We start from the raw sequence: 20083 nt of genomic DNA on the forward strand, positions 1-20083 counted from the left end.
ACACACATATGGGCACGCGAGAGCGAAGGAATAGCCTGTGTAGTTGTGTGAAAGTTTTTTTTTTTGTATGTACGGCCACGCACGTAGGCACGCACGTACGGCCGTGCACGTACGGACATGCACGTACGGCTACGCACGTACGGCCACGCGAGAGCGAAGGAACGGCCTGTGTGGTTGTTTCTGGCAAGCAGTTTTAAAGTATATATATATATATATTTTTTTTTTTTACACGTACAGCCACGCACATACGGGCACGTGACAGCGAAGGAACGGCTTTTGTGGTTGTTGTTTCTGGCACACGGTTTGAGTTTTTTTGCGGGGGGGGGGGAAGGTTTGAACTTACGGCCACGCATCTACGGGCATGCACGAGTAGATGTAATTAGGAGAGTCTACATCTACTCTTGCTGCAATTATCACCGATAGTTAGCCCTTTTGAATAACTTGGCCTTTTGTCATACCTGTCATTGTGTTGCTATTATTGATTTGTTTACACACTGATTGAGAATATATTCATAATTCATGGAAGACAATTATGTTATGAACTATTCTGACATCCTTCCTGTGTTCATTTTGTTTTTTTGTCTTTGGCATAAACATATTGAAGAATGATGATACACGAATAATGTAAGGGGCTGAATTCTTCAATGGGACTGGGCTGGGTACACAATTTTGGGAGGGACCTTGTGATTTAGAGTAATGGGCATTATGCCTGGTGTTGGCTTAATGGTAAGGGTGGTGGGCTTGGGATCCTCAGATCCTGAGTTCAGATCCCACTCCACTGTTGAATTAATACCAGGTGGGGTTGACTCTGCCTGTCATCCTTCCGAGGTCGGCAAACTGAGTGCCAGCTTGCTGGTATCCTGGATCGGAGTGGCAACTCGTCCAAGATTGTGCCCAATAACCAAGGAGTCTGCTTCAGCAGCACCGACGCTCAGCACAGAGTGTGATCCCAATGGATGGATGGATGGAATGGATATTACCAATCAGTCTAATCGTAACCAGCAAAAATCAATGTGAATATTACACTCTAGCGTTACTGGTGTCATCCATGTCGTTGTTGTTACACATTTCAGATTTCCACTCTGTGATGCTACACTGCTCGCAAAATGGCTTGAAAGACTCAGTGGGGCCAACAAAAATCATGTTGGCTGGAGTGAACATTTCATCAAAGGCAATGACATCACAGGTACCAAAGACTGCATTTTCCATCTTTAGCTAAACAGTTGAATAACTTATTAAGGTTTCTGTTCGTGAATCGTGTATTCATTATTGGCAAGGTATAAATTGTGGGTTACTATTAAATAACATCAATTGATGCCTATTCAGCATGTAGATTTCACATACTTATGGGATGAGCAAAATGTAGTTCTCGTTGCTTCAAATGTATTTGTGCAAAAAAACCTTGATGTTTGTGTGGATAACAAATATTTTAGGTATGTAATATCAAATTGGCAAATCAGAGTAATTAAGGAACGAATGGTTTTCCAATAAATCTCTCAAGAGGGAGGGAGGTTTTTAGGGAGTTGAAAGTTATTTGTACCTGGGAAGGTTGTGGGAGCATTCGGTTTTGAAGTATCTTGAGGGTTTTGATTATATACTTGATATATCAAATTCACTTCCCTTCTTTAACAATAACTTCCTTACAAAGCTGCATATGTAGTTTGCATGTTTTACATTGCTCCCCCCCTCCCCCAAAAAAGGGGGAAAAATGATTAATCAACCCTGGAATGGCCTCATGTATGATTAATTTAAATGAATATTGAAATATGTTTATGTACGTGTATATTACCCACAGAAACCTAAACCATTCTTAATTGAGTTAGCTAGCTGTGCACACTCTCCAAGATAAACCAGCCGTTCTGGAGAAGAAGATGTTTGAAGGTTTTAGGGTAAATTCAACATGGCCGCCAAACCATGTGACCTATCAATTAGAAATTAACAAACTTCTGAAAGGATGTCTTGGGGAAAGTGTATGTGAAATTTTGCCTCAATCTGTCCAGCCGTTCTGGAGAAGATTTTTAAAATTTGTTAATTTTCAATCCAAGATGGCTGACGAATACGTGTGTGAAGTTTCGTGTTAATCGGATGAGGTGTGTTTTTCTATCAAAGATGGCCGCCAAGCCATGTGACTTGTGACGTCATTTTACACTATGCAGACATTATGGAAGATGATAGTTGCAAATTTTCGATTCGTTAGGTTATGTAATTCCAGAGAAAACATTATTTAATATTTTTCTTGAATCCAACATGGCTGCCAAACCATGTGACCTATCAATTAGAAAGTATCAAAAGGCACAGTTCACTCCTTGCTTGATATGTGTAACAAATTTCGTTAATATATCTTGAGGCGATTTGTAGTTAAGCTCCGGAAATGAAATGTGACGGACGGACGGAACCCATTTCTATATCCCCCGCCAACTTTGTTGGTTGGCAGAGGATAATAAGCAATTACATGGAAATATATTGTAATCGCTTCCTTAATTCCTTTAATGTACATGTATTCAGTAATATTAGGTAACTAGAAGGCCACTCGATTGAGAGCATATATTCACCAGGCTGATTAGTTTACGTTTTGTACACCACTGATAGGCTGGATCTGGATTCAGACCTGAACTAAAATTGAATCACTTGTTCTGGTCACCTAACCAACTCATCCACCAAGTTTTGTCGAAATCTGTCCATAACTTTTTGAGATAGTTTGTCCACAAGCAAACACACAAACAGACAGACAGGGGTGAAAACATAACCTCCATCCACCTTCAGTGGTGGAGGTAATTCGTATATTTTTGTAGGGGGTGCAACCTGATGTTTCATTGTCTTTCTGATTTCTCCTTTCAGGCATTCATCTGAGAAATGTCGACCCAACGGTGACAAAGCATGTCCTTTTTGAGCACTACAGTCCCTCACTTATTTCCAACTCATCCCGTCCACAACCAAACTCTCATGAGGAAAAGGAAACCTCCATGCAAGAGACGTTTGCCAATGGATGATACTGATGGACCAGGCTCTCCACCTCTCTCAAAGAAGGCTCACTCTGATGACCAGTCTTAAGTGCATCCAGCAGCTTACTTGAGGAAAAACTCCAAAGCACAAGGAAAAAAAAAACATACGGGCAATACCCCTGGGCGCTCACCTGGTAGTGCCTAGATAAGATAACCAGGGAACCACTGGTAGGCATGGATGACTCACAAAATATGTAATGGAGAAGAAAGGAAATACCTATGGATTTTTTTTATGTCGTGAACAAACTTTAGTACATCAAGGGTGATAAAAGTTGTGGTTGAAGTTTCATCTGAATCGTGCGTGTAGTTTCTGAGAAGAAAGCAAATACCTCTTTTTGGGAGGGCAATACCCCCCCCCCCTGTGATAAAAAATTTTTTTACCCCGATTTTCTTAATAGTGTGAACAAGCTTTTGTACATCACAGGGGCTGAAGGTGGTGGTCAAGTTTCATTGTAATCGTGTGTGTAGTTTCAGAGAAGAAAGCAGAGACGTATTTTGGGGGGACAACCTCCCTTACACCCCTTTACACCCCAATTTTTCCAATGTAATGACCAAACTTTGGTACATCATGGTTGATGAAGGTTGTGGTGAAGTTTCTTTGGAATTGTGTGTGTAGTTTGAGAAGAAAGCTATTAACTCTTTTGGGGGACAACCCCCCCCCCCCCGTAGACTCCTTAAGACCACAATTTTGTTTCATGGTGTGAACAGGCTTTGGTACATGATGGGTGATGAAGGTTGTCGTCAAGTTTCATTGGAATTGTGCGTGTAGTTTCTGAGAAGGAAGCGAATACCTATTTTGGCAGCAACACCCACGTAGACCCCTTTAAACCTTGATTTTTCTAATGTCATGAACAAACTCTGGTATTTCATGGGTGATGAAAGTTGTGGTCAAGTGTCATCAAAATTGTATGTGTAGTTTCCGAGAAGAAGTTGAAAGGATTTGTGGGCGGACGGACTGACAGACGGACGGACGGACGACGCGCCATCCCACCAGCTCCTCGGAACTCGGCTCCAGGTGAGCTAACTCGATAAGACTGGAAAAGAATTCCATGCAACAAAAAAAGAAAATGAAGCGGAGAAACAAAACCATCGCTCATTTCTTGCAAAACAGAAAAGGACAAGAACTTTATCAACCAGGCACAGCTTTACGGACTCAATATGAATTTTGGTGAGAACACATTTATGCTGATGAAAAACCAGATGAAATCTGTGAACACAGCAAAGCATGGGATGCGGGATGAACACGTTTAATATGCTCTTTGTGGGAGAGGTGCCCCCCCCCCCAATCTCTTTTCTTGCAGCCCCTGACATCTGTTTTGAAGTCTTCAACGGTCAAGAATCAGCTATCCTGCAACAAGATGGTGCACCAGCACATTAAGCTCTCACAGTTAGAGAATATCTCGACGACGATTTCAGTGGACGATGGATTGGACGTGGATCTGAGATAGCGTGGCCTCCTCGAAGTCTGGACTTAACAACATGTGACAACTCGCTTTAGGGGGGGGGGGCATTGTGAAGGAGGAAATTTCTCATCTTCGTCTAACAACGGTTGATGACCTCTAAACAGCTGTCAGGGGCTGCTTTTATGACCTCCAACTCTCAACATGGAAGAAGATGTCCAGAAGAACATGGAGAAAAATTAAAATTTGTGCGGACAATGGAGGGAAGCATACAGATAAATTCGAACTGCGTGAATAGGGACTTGGTGGCCACTCCGTACACTGACAAATGTTCTTTTTAAGATAGCTGGATTTGTTTCGCATCAAAAATGTATTGAAACATTTTCATGAAAAGAACATTGAATGAATTGCATTTTTAAAGTATTCCTTTGTAAGTGCACACATGGATCCAGCGTTGCCTGGGGCTTTCCTTATGTTGTTGGCATTTTAAAGAAATCAAATAATTTTTTTTTTGTGGGAGCTGAAAACACTTCCCTACACCCACTGAGGAATGGGGTCGGGGGTCATTTAATACTATCTTTCACATAGCTACGATGGCTTGTAGGCACGGTGGAGTGATTAAAAAAGAAAAAATCCCCAAGAATCCAACTTTTTTTTTTCAAAATTCTGAAAACGTTTTTTTTTTCCCCTGACACACTCACTGATGAACCGATGAAAGTTTGACCAAGAACCGTTTGCCTGTCTCTGAGAGAATTGCTGAGACAGACACACACACACACACACACACACACACACACACACACACACACACACACACACACACACACACACACACACACACACACACACACACACACCTCTCTTACAGGACAGATGACATGGGTTTAAGCCCTGCTTGAGAGAATGGCACATAGTTATTTGGGTGGTATTTAAGTGAACAGACTGCTGCCTCGATCGCTGAGGCCAATCTTCACAAGGCCTGTGATGTCTGTTGGCTCAAAATCCTTTTATTTGTCACTTCAGTAGTTTTACAATGAAGGGAAAACTTATAGGGAGGGCATGGCGATCGTGAATATGACAGCTCCAAAGACGTCATTGACTTTGAATAGCTGGGAGCACCAACATGGCAACCGTTAGATCACCCCCCCCCCCACAGGAGAAATTGTGGGTGGAGTCAGATAAAATGTCCAACCAATGAGTAGAATGGAATGTTACAGACAGACGGTAGGACAGACAGACAGACGGACGGACAAACAAAAAGGGGTATTATTATTATTATTATTATTATTATTAAGATAATTTACATTGACGATTTGGACAGTGTTGTTCAAAGTCAGCTTTCAAAATTTACAGGTGATACAAAGCTTGGAGGTAAGGTACATAGGAGAAAGGAGGTAATTATATTGAGGAAAGTGCAGATACTTTAATAGATTGGGCAAAACATTGGCAGATGCCGTTTCGCATAAAGAGATGTAATTTGCTGCAGATGGGTAAGAATAATGAACATAGGAATTCCATGATACAAGGGGCAATCTTGGATCGTGTCACATCGGAGAAGGATCTGGGGGGTGATAATAGATATGAGGGGTAAGTAGACAGGACAACGTCAGGCAGCTATAGGTGAAGGTAATAGGGTTTTAGGTTGTATTTGGCAGGGGGGATAAATGATGTATCAAAGGAGGGAGTTTCAATACTCATTGGGAATATTGTGTACAATCTTGGTCATTATATCTCAGGAAAGACATCGCTGCCATAGAGAGGGTTCAGCATTGGACTACGAGATTGATTCCGGGCCGAGCGAGACTCAGTTATGAGGAGCGGCTGAAGGAGACAGGGCTGTGTGCACCAGAAAGGTGGGGACTGGGGATAATGAGGGGATATGACGGAGATGTTTTTCAATAATGAAGGGTGTAGCCAAAATTAGTGCACAAGAGTTCTGCAGCAGAATCCATAGTGATGGGACCAGGGGGCCATGGCTGAGAGTAAAGATGTTGGGGATTAAGACGGAAGGTGTGTCCCACAAGGGTCTTTCACTCTGAGAGTAGTCAATGCATGGGATGGTCTCCATGGAGAGGTAGTCTTAGCAGAAACAGGAGATCATCATCATATTAAAATAAACAATTTGGGGTCCGTCTGTCTGTCTGTCCGAGATACATTCGACCGTTACTTATCCAATCTCAACCATATTTGACAGGAGTACTAAGGGTCACGCAATGGAAGTTGTTGCAACTTCATTTCCCACACCCCACATCTCACCCCCTCTTCCTAAGGGGTTTTCCTCCTTGGACAGACTCTCAAGGTGTATAAATAGCTCATTGTGAAGTTTCGTGGGGCACCAGTACCTAAAGTAAAAAATATTTTAAACCATAAACACCTGTGATTACTTTTGTAAATGGTCACTACTGCTGTTTAACACTAAAATGAAAGTGAGGAAACCCCCACAGATGAACGGACCCGAGATTAGATCTACTGTAAGCTAGATACCCCCCGAGGATAATAACATGACCCTCCATGCTGCTGCCTCAGAGAGCGGGTTGATGAGGAAGGTTTAAATTGGAATTCTTCTTCTTCTTTCGGCTGCTCCCATTAGGGGTCGCCACAGCGGATCATCCGTATGATCCGCATAGTGATTTGGCACATGTTTTATGCCGGATGCCCTTACTGACGCAACCCTGGTCGCCTCTTACGACACAGGGATATGGTACACCTATTTTAACCGGGGTATACACCGGCCCAGTATACTGGTACTCATTTCGCCGACCTCGGAAGGATGACAGGCTGAGTCAACCCCCTGGTGTATTAATTCAGTGGCCCAACGGGGCTTGAACTCAGGACCTTTTGGATCCCAAGCCGCTGCCCTAACCACTGCGTCAACACCAGGCTTGAAGGTTTAAATTGGAATTAGATCTTGGTAAAAGAAAGAAAACAACAACAATTCGCCCCCCCTCCCCCCATTTTTATTTTTAACACCATGGTGATGTCCCTGAGGGCATTTTTGGGTTGCTGAAATAGGTGACCCTTATTGTCAGTAATTCGGTGTTTGTTTGGATGTTTGTTATCAGCATAATTGGTAGTAAACGTGGGCCGATTTTGACCAAACTCGGGTAGTCGGTACATCTTATGACCTAGTGCTTTGGAAATTGTGATGGTTGCTAAGGACGCTTTGGTTCTCTAGCAACAGCCGAAAAACCTTCAAAATCGGTACCGTTCACGCGAAATCAATTCCGAAAGCCATTATCCCACGTAGGGTTATGAAATTTGGCACGAATGATCTACAGGTGATGCTCTACCAAATATATCCCGTTTTTTTGTGATATATGGAATAGTTTACCCGCAGCGCCCCCTACAATTGCGGTATGCCTGAAAATTGGCGAAAATTGAAGGCCCCCAAGTGACCAGGTGAGTGCATCGATACGAATGAAACTTTGCAGGTTCATGGCACGCAATGAGTACTGCAACTTTGCCTTAGGACATATTGACCGATATTGCTTAGGTCAGGGGTCAAAGGTCAATTAGTGCAAAAATCAATAACATGCAAGAGCTGGAGGTGCCTTCGCGCCAAATGCTACTCCTCCTAGGGTTATGGTCGGATGGTCATGAAAATTCACACTAATCGTCTGGAATGCATTGTGCAGAAACTAACAAGCTGAATTTTCGATTTATATCTTTGTTCACCCACAGCTCCCCCTCGAACTCTGGGGATTTCCGATTTCAAACCGCATTTTCGGTACTTTTCATTCAAATGGATACCGAGTAGTTATCAGCAGATGGAACTCGATGAGATTTGGTATGCATAATCTTAAGGTGATTCTCTATCCGCTATATGACATCCATTTTTTTCTATATCTTATAGTTTTCAAATGGTAACCCTCTCAACTTGGGTGTCCGAGGGCCATTGAGCATTCCCCCTGAAAATTGAAAGTGCACTAGCTCCAAGACTGTTGAACCGAATCAAATGAATCATTACAGGCTTATAGACCGTAATGAGTACTACAACTTTGCTCATTTGCATAATGACCAATCTCGAGTCGTCAGGGGTCAAAGGTCAATAAGTGCATTTTTCGGGCGAAATTACCATTCAAGGCACCCTTGCTCCTACACGGATTAACTGATACGAATGAAAGTTCATCGGTATATAGTACTCAATAAGTACTACAACTTTGCTTCAGGACATATTGACCTATCTTGGCGATGTCAGGGGTCAGAGGTCAATGAGTGCATTTTTCGGTCAAAATTACCATTCAAGGCAGCCTTGCTCATACACGGGTTAACCGATACGAATGAAAGTTCATAGGTACATAGTACACAATGAGTACTACAACTATGCTTCAGAGCATATTGAGCCATCTCCGCTATGTCAGGGGTCAAAGGTCAATGAGTGCATTTTTCGGGCAAAATGACCATTCAAATCCCCTTTGCTCCTACACGGGTTAACCGATACGAATGAAAGTTCATAGGTACATAGTACACAATGAGTACTACAACTTTGCTTCAGGACATATTGACCTATCTCGGCTGGGTCAGGGGTCAAAGGTCAATGAGTGCATTTTTCGGTCAAAATTACCATTCAAGGCACCCTTGCTCATACACGGGTTAACCGATTCGATTGCAATTTCGTAAGTACTTAGTACTAGATTAACTCAGATCAGGGGTCAAAGGTCATCGGATGCTCGGCGACCCATGGCCGCCTACCGGCTTGTCTATTTTATTTTCCTGTATCTGGCTGGAGCCCATGAGTACGGGTGCGTGGCGTTTATAGAGCCTCCCGGCTCTGATAACGCCAGTGACCACGAAAAGAAGAAGAAGAAGCTGTCCCTGCGCTTGCCGCAGTTTTCTCATCCAAACTTCTCCAGCCTGCCTATTCATCATTCGCCCTCGTGAAATTAATTCGTTTTAACACATCGATTTAATCCGGTGTCGGTGCGGCGTCGGCATGACGGGACGAATGGTGTCCGTCGATCGGATTTTTTCTTATTTGTGTACGTAATAAATAGACGGTCGTTTGGGATTCGTCGGCACGTGCTCGTGCAAAGTCGCGCATGCGCAGTCACTCCCTGCGGAAATCGGATTTTTTTTCTTGTTATTTGCGTACGTAATAAATAGACGGTCGTTTGGGATTCGTCGGCACGTGCTCGTGCAAAGTCGCGCATGCGCAGTCACTCCCTGCGGAAATGGCTCTTCGTGCCGGGGTGAGAACGCCTGAAGGAGAATGTGTGCTTGCACGAAGGCAGTTTGTTTCTTTATGGTTATTAATCTTTGTGACCGACGAACGGTAATATGAAGTGTGGTGACTGATTACGAGGATTTTTAGTTGATTAACTGACGAATGGTTCTCAATTCATTTTGCTGCAGGACTGACTGGCTCCATTGATGATTAAATTCGCCGATTATTTGCGCCGCAGGTGCTCGGTATCGGCTTTGTAACCTTGTTATGATGAAGAAGAATCGACACGATGATTTTTACTGTGGTACTTGTGGTGATTAACCGTTGTAGCACGTGGTTGTAATCACGTGTTATATATATATATATATAAAAAACGGGGAAATTGTGGTGATGTATTTATTTACTTAATTTTTTTTTATAATAATTTATTTATTTTGGTTGTTGGTTTTTATAAAATATATATATTTATTTATTTTTTTAAATTGTTTTTGAAATATTTTTATTTTTATTTTTCTCCTCAGGTGCGATCGCTGCTGGGAACTCGGAAGCCTGTCCATTCCCGCCCAAAACGAGCTTCCTCTTCTGAGGTTTGCTTGTTGTTTTAATATGGGAATTGAGGGATGAGAGAAGGACGTTTGGACACGGTTTATTTATTTATTTTTATGCCTCCGCACCAAGGGTGCCGGAGGCAATATGTTTCCGGGTTGTCCGTCCGGATTTTTCGTTTACGCGATAACTCAAGAAGCAAATTGTAGAATTTCATCAAACTTGGTACAAAGGTAAAATTAGATTTTGGGCCAGATAGGATAAAGGTCAAGGGTCAAATATGTCAATACTCAAGTGTTTGTGCGGGAGAGCGGAGGCATACCCGTCGATTGCGCGGCAGCCAAATTGCTCTCGTTTACATTTGACGTTGCCTTGTCATCATCCCTTGCTGCCAGGGCTGTTACACCAGAACGGCAGTTTATAGTTGGAAACTGAACTTTAATTTCACATGCTGAGAATGGTCCCATCGTGATTTAATCTGACTTTGAGTTTACCTTCGTTTTTTGGGGTTGTGGGGGTTGTGCCGGGGTAGCTATCATTTTTTGAAGCGTGACTGTGTCGCTGATGCAGTGCCCCTCTACCAGTACACACACTGGAACTGGTACTCATTTCGCCGACCTCGGAACAATGACAGGCTGAGTCAACCTCCCGTTGTATTAATTCAGTGGCCGACGGGGCTTGAACTCAGGACCCTAGGATCCCAAGCCACCACCCTAACCACTGAGCCAACACCGTGTGTGGGTGTGTTCGTGTGTGTGTCTTCCTTCTTGGAACTACAGTTCAGTAATTGGTGTTTGTTTTGATTTTGTTCACACCATATCCTGATGCTGTGTTGACTTTGCTTCCCCAATGATGGACCGCTGGTAGATTTTACTTGCTACTGCATTTAGGTCTTGGAGTGGTTAATAGATCTTGGTTCTTTCTTCCATCTTTCATGTTTTTTTTGTTTTTTCTTTCAAACCTTTTTTTTTTTTTTTCGTCTTTTACTGTTTCATACCTCCTCTTTTATTCCTACTTCCCATTTTAATACTTGCACCCTATTTTTTTTTCTCTTCATTTTCTGGAGCATGAGCTTCCTGCCCTCGAGTTCATGAAAAGCCAGCAGCTGCTGACTGATGCGGTTTTAAGGTGGCAGTAATTGCTGTCAACGCCCTGATCGCTAGGCATGTCTGTGTAGGTGGGAAAACTTCCAGGTCTATACCAGGTAACGCCCACCTTGAGCGAGGCAGCCTCTCGCCAAAAGGTATCCTTGGTCAGCTTGTCTCTTGTGTGTGGTCTGAGCCAACCGGAGTATGTCAGGAACCGAAAAGTGACGATAGTCTCCGGATGAGTGGGTATGTTTTGTCGGGTATTTGTAAAGCTGTTTTTAAAAAGTGTAATTCCTCTCGATGTTTTTTGTTGTAAAGGTTTTTATTACACCTTGTGAAACGTTTCTTTGTCATGTGACTGGTAAGAGTTTTGTTGATTGTGAATGTTTGTTGGGATGTAAATCAAAGTATATTATTTATCTTCCTACTTGTGAAGATTGTGGATTGCAATACGTTGGTAAAACTTCTCGATGTTTACATCAACATTTGAATGGACATTTCATTTCGATGAAGTTGGGCATGTTTAAAGTAGTTGTTTTATTTAATTTATAGACTCGGTTAATGTGAATGATATTGATGAGAAAGAGGAGTGTAATGTTGAGCTCGGGCGCAGAGAGGATTTTTGGATCGGGACACGATATGCGATCTATCCTTTGGGTCTTGATGACAGGGTACAAGGTACTGGATCAGTTTCTCAAGGTAATGTTTTCGGTAACGAGTATTTTGCCAATCCAATCAGAAGGGCACCCAGCGGCTATGGGAGTCGTCGGTGTCGTTCGGTTCCAAAAATGGAAATTTCAGGGATAATTGTTAAACTTAAAGGTTTTTCATGATTTTTATGTTCTTCTGAGGTCATGTTCCAAACAAGTCTTGGCTAATATTCATATTGTTGTGGGCCGGGGTTCGGTGGTGAGGACGACCGCTAGATGGAGCAGTTAGGCCGTCTCCTCCCGAACACCGGAATGGAAGGTCGTCACCCCGGATAACTCCGGGGTCAACGGGTCGCTTAAAGGACCGTGGACGCCAATATTTTGACCGTGTGGCGTAGGGTTAATTGTCTCGATCTCCAATATACCTAAGTAACCACGCAGTCTAGCTACCGCGGAAACCACATACTCGACGGGCTCTGTCGAACCGGGTCGCTCTAGTGACCTCTGTCCAGTGTAACCAAGCGGAATTACCAGAGTCCGTCGGACCCAATGACAACGTACCGGCCCAAACGGCCTCACTAATTCTCAGTACGCACCGTGCTGGGTCAATGGGAGATTGCACAGAAAATCAAGCTGGAACATTTAACACGGGGGTTTATTTATAAACAATAATTGGGGAGGGGGGGCACACAAAGAGCAGAGTTATCCGAATAAAAGAAATGCAGGCAATGTACAGTGAGCGAAAAGCACTTAACAGGATGGCGCCACATGCACACCCAAAAGAGCTGGACCCCGTAGGATCTTTATTTGGCCTTTCAGCTCGGAGGGAAGGCGAGCCGAGGGCAGGAGCCTATTCTTGCACCTGGTCGAGCTTGTCTGGTGGCGGGACTCGAACCTGCCGCCACAACGCAGCACCAGGGACCAGGAACGACGCAATGGGAACGGACCAGACGAGACGAGCACCCTCAGGTAGACAAGAACGCCAGCAGGCAAGACGAGGCTTCTCCTCCTTTCTCGACGGCTCGCCACCTACTCCTATCCTTCCCCTCCCCCACGGGTCGAGGGAACTGCTCTGGGGAACTCTCCTCCAGATTGGACGAGGGGCAAACATCCCATCTGGCTGGGCAGAGCCGCCCCTGAGGTGGTCAGACTCCTGATTGGACGAGGCGTCTCAGGGGATGTCGAGGCATCTCGGAGGCCCGCACCTCCGAAGAGGCTTCGTCGTAGCTTTCGACACGCTGGCCTCCCATTGGCTGGGGCATGGGCGTGATGCTCGCCCTTCGCTTATTGGCTGGAGGAAACTCTACGCCCTTCCTCGGGGTGGAGCCTCGATCTGAGGCGATGGAGGCTCTACGCCCTTCCTCGGGGTGGAGCCTCGATTTGAGGCGATGGAGGCTCCTCCCACGCCCCGAGCCAAAAACACGTGGGCAATGGCTACCGGGTTGAGTGAGTGACGGTGCCGCTGTTGTTGTTGTCGTAGATGTATAAAACCTGACTGTAAAATAACTCGCAGCGCACACACAAAATTCCCATTAGACATTGGGGATGGATTCTAACTATACACATACTTATCGAAATAACTGAACTACGGGGACTCTGGCCGTTTGTGTGCAAAAGGTTTCCAAATCCGGAACAATATGATGCATTCAATTTTGATCGAAGGTTTTTGTAGCAGGGTTCTGGTGAAGAAGTATGCTCCCAAAGTTGATGGGACCCATGAGTTCTTAATTTGTGATTTCCTTGCAAGCAAGCAGGTAGATAGGCTTCAGCTTCATTCTATTTTTAGGGATACTAGTGTAGAGAGTTTATTATCAGATAAAGTTAGAGAGCAGTCCCAATTGAAGGTTTATTTCACTTTCACTAAGCCCAAAGGACAATCCTTATTCAATTATGGTAAATTTCTTTAAACACTTCATATCGGTAGAGGAACGGACGTGTTTGAAACTGACTGTGCATGTTCGTTTTCCCCTTTTTTATATGGTCTTTGTGGACACTTAGTTTCTGGGGATTTGAATATAATTGGTACAAGCCGGGAGGCGACGATGGTTCGCGGGCATTATTGAACAATGCCACGATAGGTACAATTGAGTTAGTGGAAGCTTTTGAGGAAGCCCTACCAGAAACACTTATCTCTTCTGTCAAAATTGACCAAATCAAATCGGATTTTTTGTCATATGTTGTACTTATGGACATTATGCACAGCTTCGAGGAAATTTAATTTCGAGAATAAAAATTTAAGTGGGTGTGGCTCCGCCCACAGGGGGCGTGGGGCGCCCCTCATACACAAAGGCACTAGAGTACTCGACCATGATATCGAGCTTGTGTCCAAGTTTCATTAAGATCACATCAAACGTCACGGAGCTATGCTCTGGAGAGAGTCACAGACAGACAGACAGACACAACAAAAATAGTGGTCACAGCTGGCGCCCGCGAACCAAAAAGTGAAAACAAGGATGTGATGAAAATGGGAGCTAAATGTCGGGAACCGGTAAACTCAACCTTGGAATGGCATTAGGTCTTCAATTGTTAGGTTCATGAGTCAGTAAGGCCTAAGTCGCATTTGCTCTACGGCGGCCGTACGCCCTCTGAATTGACAAACGTGCGGCGGCCACAGAGTTTCTGCGGTGGCCTCAGGGTAGCCCGACGCCATTTGGCTATATTTTACAGGCCGTAAGGTCGCCGTGGAATTATAACGCGGAGTTATAACTTTTTTCATTTCTACGTTCGCCGTAGCAATTTGACAAGCCGAAAAAAAGAAACTGGTTAAAAAAAAAATTAACCCATTTCTTACCGTCTGTCTGGCCGCACATTCGCCGTAGCAATTTGACAAGCCGAAAAAAAAAAAAAAAAAAAAAACTGGTAAAAAAAATAAAGAAAATTGACCCATTCGTTACCGTCCGTCTGGCCGCACGTTCGCCTTAGGGTCACCTTGTGGGCACCTTGCGTCTGCCTTAAATTCTATGGCCACCGCAGGAACGCCCTAAGGTCACCGTACGGCAACCCCACGTTTTCGGTCTCCACAATTTATAAATAAGCCGTGCAGCTCCCTGAAAAATAAAAACGTGTGACTGCAACATTGTGACCGTGGAAATACTGCGGCCGCCGTATAATTGCTTGTGGCCTTAGATTTTGGAGACCCCACGGCCGCTGTGGCAAATGTGACTCGGGCCTAAATACGCCGTGCGGTTCCCCTAAAAAAAAACAAAAAAAACATGTGACTGCTACATTGTGTGACCGTGGAAATACTGCGGCCGCCGTATAATTGCTAGTGGCCGTAGATTTTGGAGACCCTATGGCCACCGTGGCAAATGTGACCTAGGCCTAAGTGACCACTATATTCGTTATGGGTGTGTGTGTGTCTGTCTGTCTGTCCCGAGCATAGCTCCGTGGGTTTTGATCCGATCCTGATAAAATTTGGGTGGGCCGTTTATATCATGATCTCGTTGTGTTTTCCTGAGAATGGGCGTACTGCGCCCATTATGGGCGGAGCCACACGCAAAAAACGTGTTTTTAGGGGTAGCCGATTTGAAGTTACATCTTCTCCGAGGGAGTTTGTCGAATCTGGCAGGGGTTTCAGTATTTGGTTAGCCCAAAGGCACCTGCATAGCCCCACGGAGCTCGATTTTTTTTTTTTTTTTTTTTTTTCTTCATTTTCGTCACGAACTTAGAAAATTGCGAATTTTGACTTGAAAATCATACGACCGCCCAAACTTTGAGAGCTAGGATGACAATATTTTTATGATTAATCTTGAGATCATTCCCCATCTAAAGTCTTGAAACCATTTTGCTCCATCTCGAACACCTTGTCCATGGCACCCCCTTCAAGTCTGTTTTTATGCTGATTTCATCAAAGTATGGATAATCCGAGGAGTGCGAAATGACGTTATATTGTTCCTGGAATGTTCTGGAGGAAGTTTTGTACCAAAGGTCATAATCCTTGACCTTTAAAGTTCACAAAAGTCAAATTTTCAAAGTTGTGGGAATCAAACCGGGTTTTCTACCTTCTTCGACGAACTAACTCCAATAAGCTATAGCACGTATCCTGTTTCCTTATTTTAATGTCCACAACATTGTTTTGGGACCTTTAAAGGTTATGCAAAGGTCAAATTTTGAAAGTTGTTGAACGAAACTGGGTTTTCGACATTTTGCAGCTAATAACCTGTCACTCGTACCACATCATGTTGATCATTTTTATAACTTGGTCAAAAATTATCACATTGTCTCATCCTTGACTTATGAAGTGTGGTTCCGGTTCCGGTTTCTCCGGTTCCGGTTTTAGAGCAGCGAGAGGTCTCCTTCGGGGCTCCCTGCTGACGTTCTCAAAGCTAAGTTCCCGGTTGTTATTTGTCCCGTTTTAACTGTTTAATTTTCTCACCAACATGTTACTGTGTGTTGCTAGTTCGGTTTTGTTTCAAAAATCGTGCTATTTTGTGAGTATTTTTGTCGACGTTCTTACCTGTGCTTGAGGCCTAGGCTTGAGGCCTACCGGTTCCACTTGGTGTTCGATCGTTTTTTTTTTTTGTTTGTTTTTTCTCCCCATTACCTTCAATTTCTATCCTCCCCATTACCTTCAATTTTGATCCTCCCCACTTTCCAAACATCCCCCATTCTCCCAACTAATCTCTTTCTTATCTCAAAAAAAAAAAAAAAATACCCTACTACAACAACAACACGCTCACCTTCTCCCGATTCTGCTTCTTCTTCCTCTTAACTTCCTCGTCTTCTTCCTCGATTTTTTTATTTTTTATTTTTATTTTTTTTTTTTTACACTTCCATGACCTAATCTGTTGAACTCTCTCATATATCAATATTAACAACAAAAAAAAAAAAAATATATATATATATATATACCCAACAACAACACGCTCACCTTCTCCCGATTCTGCTTCTTCTTCTTCCTCTTAACCTCCTCGTCTTCCTCGTTTTTTTTTTTTTTTTTTTTGCACTTCCATGACCTAATCTGTTGAACTCTCTCATACATTATTTTTAACAACAAAACGATCTTATAATGCTTCATCTTCCTCTCTCACACATGTGGTACTCTTTACTGTTTCACAATGCAATACTCTTCTGCTATTTTAACAGACTGCTCTCATTTCGACCTTTCCTTCATTCCTTGCCTGAAAAATCCAACTATTACAGCGCTTCTTCTCTCCATGCTCTGAATTCGCCTTCATTGCATCCATCAAGAATTGTGTTAAATCGTATCTTTGACCTAAAACTTTTAAAAACCACAGTTTGCCATGGATGCTCGCTTTCCATCAAACATTCTTTTTTTCCAACTTCAGTGCCAACTCACCCCCCTCACCCCTCACTCTCACTCTCAAAGCAACCATGCCACTCTTCTCCCTCCAAGCCTCCCTCTCACCTCTCTCAAAAACTCCCCCTCACCTTTCTCCCACCTTTCATCCCCCTCACTCTTCCTTCTCAAAGTTGCCCCCTCTCATCCACCAACCTGCCTCCCTCCACTGCCCTCTCACCTCCATCTCTTCACTCCACCTCCTCAAATCCTCAACTGCCTTCTTCCTTGTCTCTTGTCCCCCTCTCCCCCAGCACCACAGAGCCTTTTCTCCTCCTCATTCGGCCCCCTCCCCTCGCTGGTCCGCAATACCCCACACCCCTTCAGCAACCCTCCCTACCTGCCCCCTCGTCCCTTGTCCTACCCTCCCCCTCCCCCTCCACCTTCTGCACCCAAAGCCTCCTCCCCTTCCTCTTCATTAAAAGTGTGGACCTCAAATATCCGGGGCCTTCGCTCAAACCTTTCAGATCTTTCCATACAGGTTGCCACTGACAAACCAGACATTATCTGCCTAACAGAAACTTTCCTCTCCCATGACGTGTCTGACTCCCAAGTATCTCTCCCTGGCTACTCCCTCTTACGGTATGACAGACCTGAGCCTCGTCCTGGTGGAGGTGTTGCTCTCTTCATCAAAGACTCTATTCCTCACTCTCCATGCACTGCTCTCACTACCCCACACCCCCAGGAATACCTCTGGCTTCGGCTTCCCCTCCACTCCCACCTCATGTTTATATGTGTACTGTACCGTCCACCGAACAGTGATGACTCCATCTACACCTCACTATCCGAAAACATGGACCATCTTCTATCTTCTCATCCAAACTCTCTCTTCCTCTTATGTGGTGACTTCAATTGTCATCACGCCAGTTGGCTAGGTGTGGGTACCTCTCTCACCTGCCATGGCACCTCAGCAAAAGCTTTCTGCGACTCATTGGGACTGACTCAATCGGTCAACTTCCCGACCCGGATCTCAACCAATGGTACTCCATCTCTTCTGGATCTGGTTTTGACAAATTTCCCTGACAATATCTGCTGCTCTTCCTTCGCTCCAATTGGTTCTTCTGACCACGTCCTTGTCAAAGTGGACATCTCTCTGGCTGTTATCAGAGAACCACCTCACCGCCGTCGAGTCTGGCATTTCACTCAAGCCGACTGGCAGGGTCTCCGAGCAGCCATCAAACTTACAGACTGGTCTCCTATTACTACTTTCTCAAACATCAACTCATCCTGGGAATTCTTTCAAAGAAACTTGCTCTCCCTCATGCACAGATTTATCCCCTCTCGTGTTCAGTTGTCTTACCCTTCCTCCCGCCCTTGGTTTACTGAAGCTTGTGGCGAGGCAGTTGTCCTGAAACAACTTGCCTTTGCCTCATGGAAAGCAAACCCAACTGAGGGCAATCTCAGTTCTTTCCACAAAGCTCGGAACAAGTGTGTATCTACCCTCAGGAGAGCCAGAAAACAACATCTTTCTCATCTCAAGTCTGAACTCTCAAACCTCTCTCCCTCCTCAAAATCCTGGTGGCGTTTAATCAAATCTGTTTCTGGTGTATGTTCCCCCTCCATCCCCTCCCTTACCTCAAATGGCCGCACTGCTGATTCCACACTTGATAAAGCTGAATGTCTAAACTCGGTGTTTGCAGCTAAATCTTGTGTCCTAAACCCATCACTATCTCGACCCACTTTACCCAGTCGCACCTAACTGTCCCTGGACTCTGTATCCTTTTCTCCTGACAAGGTGGAGAGCTTGCTTTCAAACCTCGAGTCAGATTCTGCAACCGGTCCAGACGGCATCAGCCCACGTGTCCTCAAAGCCTGCTCTTCTGCTCTTGCTCACCCTCTCTCTGTTCTATTCACCCTCTCATTTGCCCAAGGTCATCTGCCATCTGCTTGGAAATCTGCTAACATCACTGCCCTGCATAAAAAAGGTGCAAAAACAGATCCCTATAACTACAGACCAATCAGCCTTCTCCCAATCATCAGCAAGGTGATGGAATCCATCATCGCTTCAGATATGAAATCCTTCCTCTTCTCCAATGGCTTGATTTCCAATCATCAATTTGGTTTCAGACCAGGTCACTCTACCCTGGATATGCTGCTTCTGCTCTCCCATCAATGGATGGAGGTCCTCAATGCCAGACAGGAAATCCGAGCCGTATCCCTGGACATATCACGTGCTTTTTACACAGTCTGGCACCCTGCCCTACTCACCAAACTCTCTTCCCATGGTATTCAAGGCCATCTCCACTCATGGCTCGCAGACTTCCTCTCCTGTCGCAGTCAACGTGTGGCCCTAAATGGAGTTCTTTCATCCCCTCTTCCTGTGCAGGCTGGAGTTCCTCAAGGTAGCGTTCTGGGCCCTGTTCTTTTTCTGGTTTTTATCAATGATCTCTCGGACTCTCTGGAAAATCCTCTATTTCTCTTTGCCGACGACTCCACCCTCTGCCGTACCATCTGTCATCCCTCAGACCGGCAAGCAGCAGCTTCTTCGCTCACTGCAGATCTGGATAAAATCACAAACTGGTCCAACATGTGGAACATGTCTTTCAATCCAGACAAATCTCACACTCTCACTATGTCTCTTCGAAAGAACCGTTTACAAAACCCCCCCATCCACTTTCTCAACAATCCTCTGGAAGAAGTCTTTTCTTTCAAGCTTCTAGGTCTCACTATCTGCCATGACCTTTCCTGGGAAAGTCACATTTCCAACCTCGCCTCAAAAGCCAGTCGCCGACTGGGAATCCTCCGTCGTGCCAAGTCCTTCCTCGGCCCTCTTGAGCTCCTGACCACTTACAAAGCTTTTGTCCGTAGCCTGATGGAGTACTGCTCTCCCCTCTGGGCTGGTGCTCCTGCCTCCCACCTTTCTCGGCTTAACGCTGTCGAAACCAGGGCATTTAAGATCATCGGCATCTCCCGCAATGAAGCTGAGTCTTTGGG

General features: G+C 44.6%; 1 protein-coding gene across 9 annotated transcripts in view; it reads left to right on the top strand.

The window, feature by feature from the left end:
- The first annotated feature begins 1159 nt into the window (after nt 1-1159).
- The window catches only part of IDH3A (isocitrate dehydrogenase (NAD(+)) 3 catalytic subunit alpha), a 59928-nt gene continuing 41004 nt past the window's right edge, over nt 1160-20083 (top strand). For 2 of the 9 annotated variants that reach the window (XM_085891067.1, XM_085891071.1), the window contains exons 1-2: nt 9597-9629; nt 10088-10153. In XM_085891067.1, coding sequence (XP_085747193.1) covers nt 9612-9629; nt 10088-10153 — 84 coding nt within the window. In that variant the 5' untranslated portion in view covers nt 9597-9611. The other 7 variants (XM_085891065.1, XM_085891069.1, XM_085891064.1 and 4 more) reach the window with 6 other exon arrangements.

This window comes from Eptatretus burgeri, chromosome 8 (assembly GCF_056783735.1).
Source record: "Eptatretus burgeri isolate ZD-2024b chromosome 8, Ebu_testis_v1, whole genome shotgun sequence".
Lineage (NCBI taxonomy): Eukaryota > Metazoa > Chordata > Myxini > Myxiniformes > Myxinidae > Eptatretus > Eptatretus burgeri.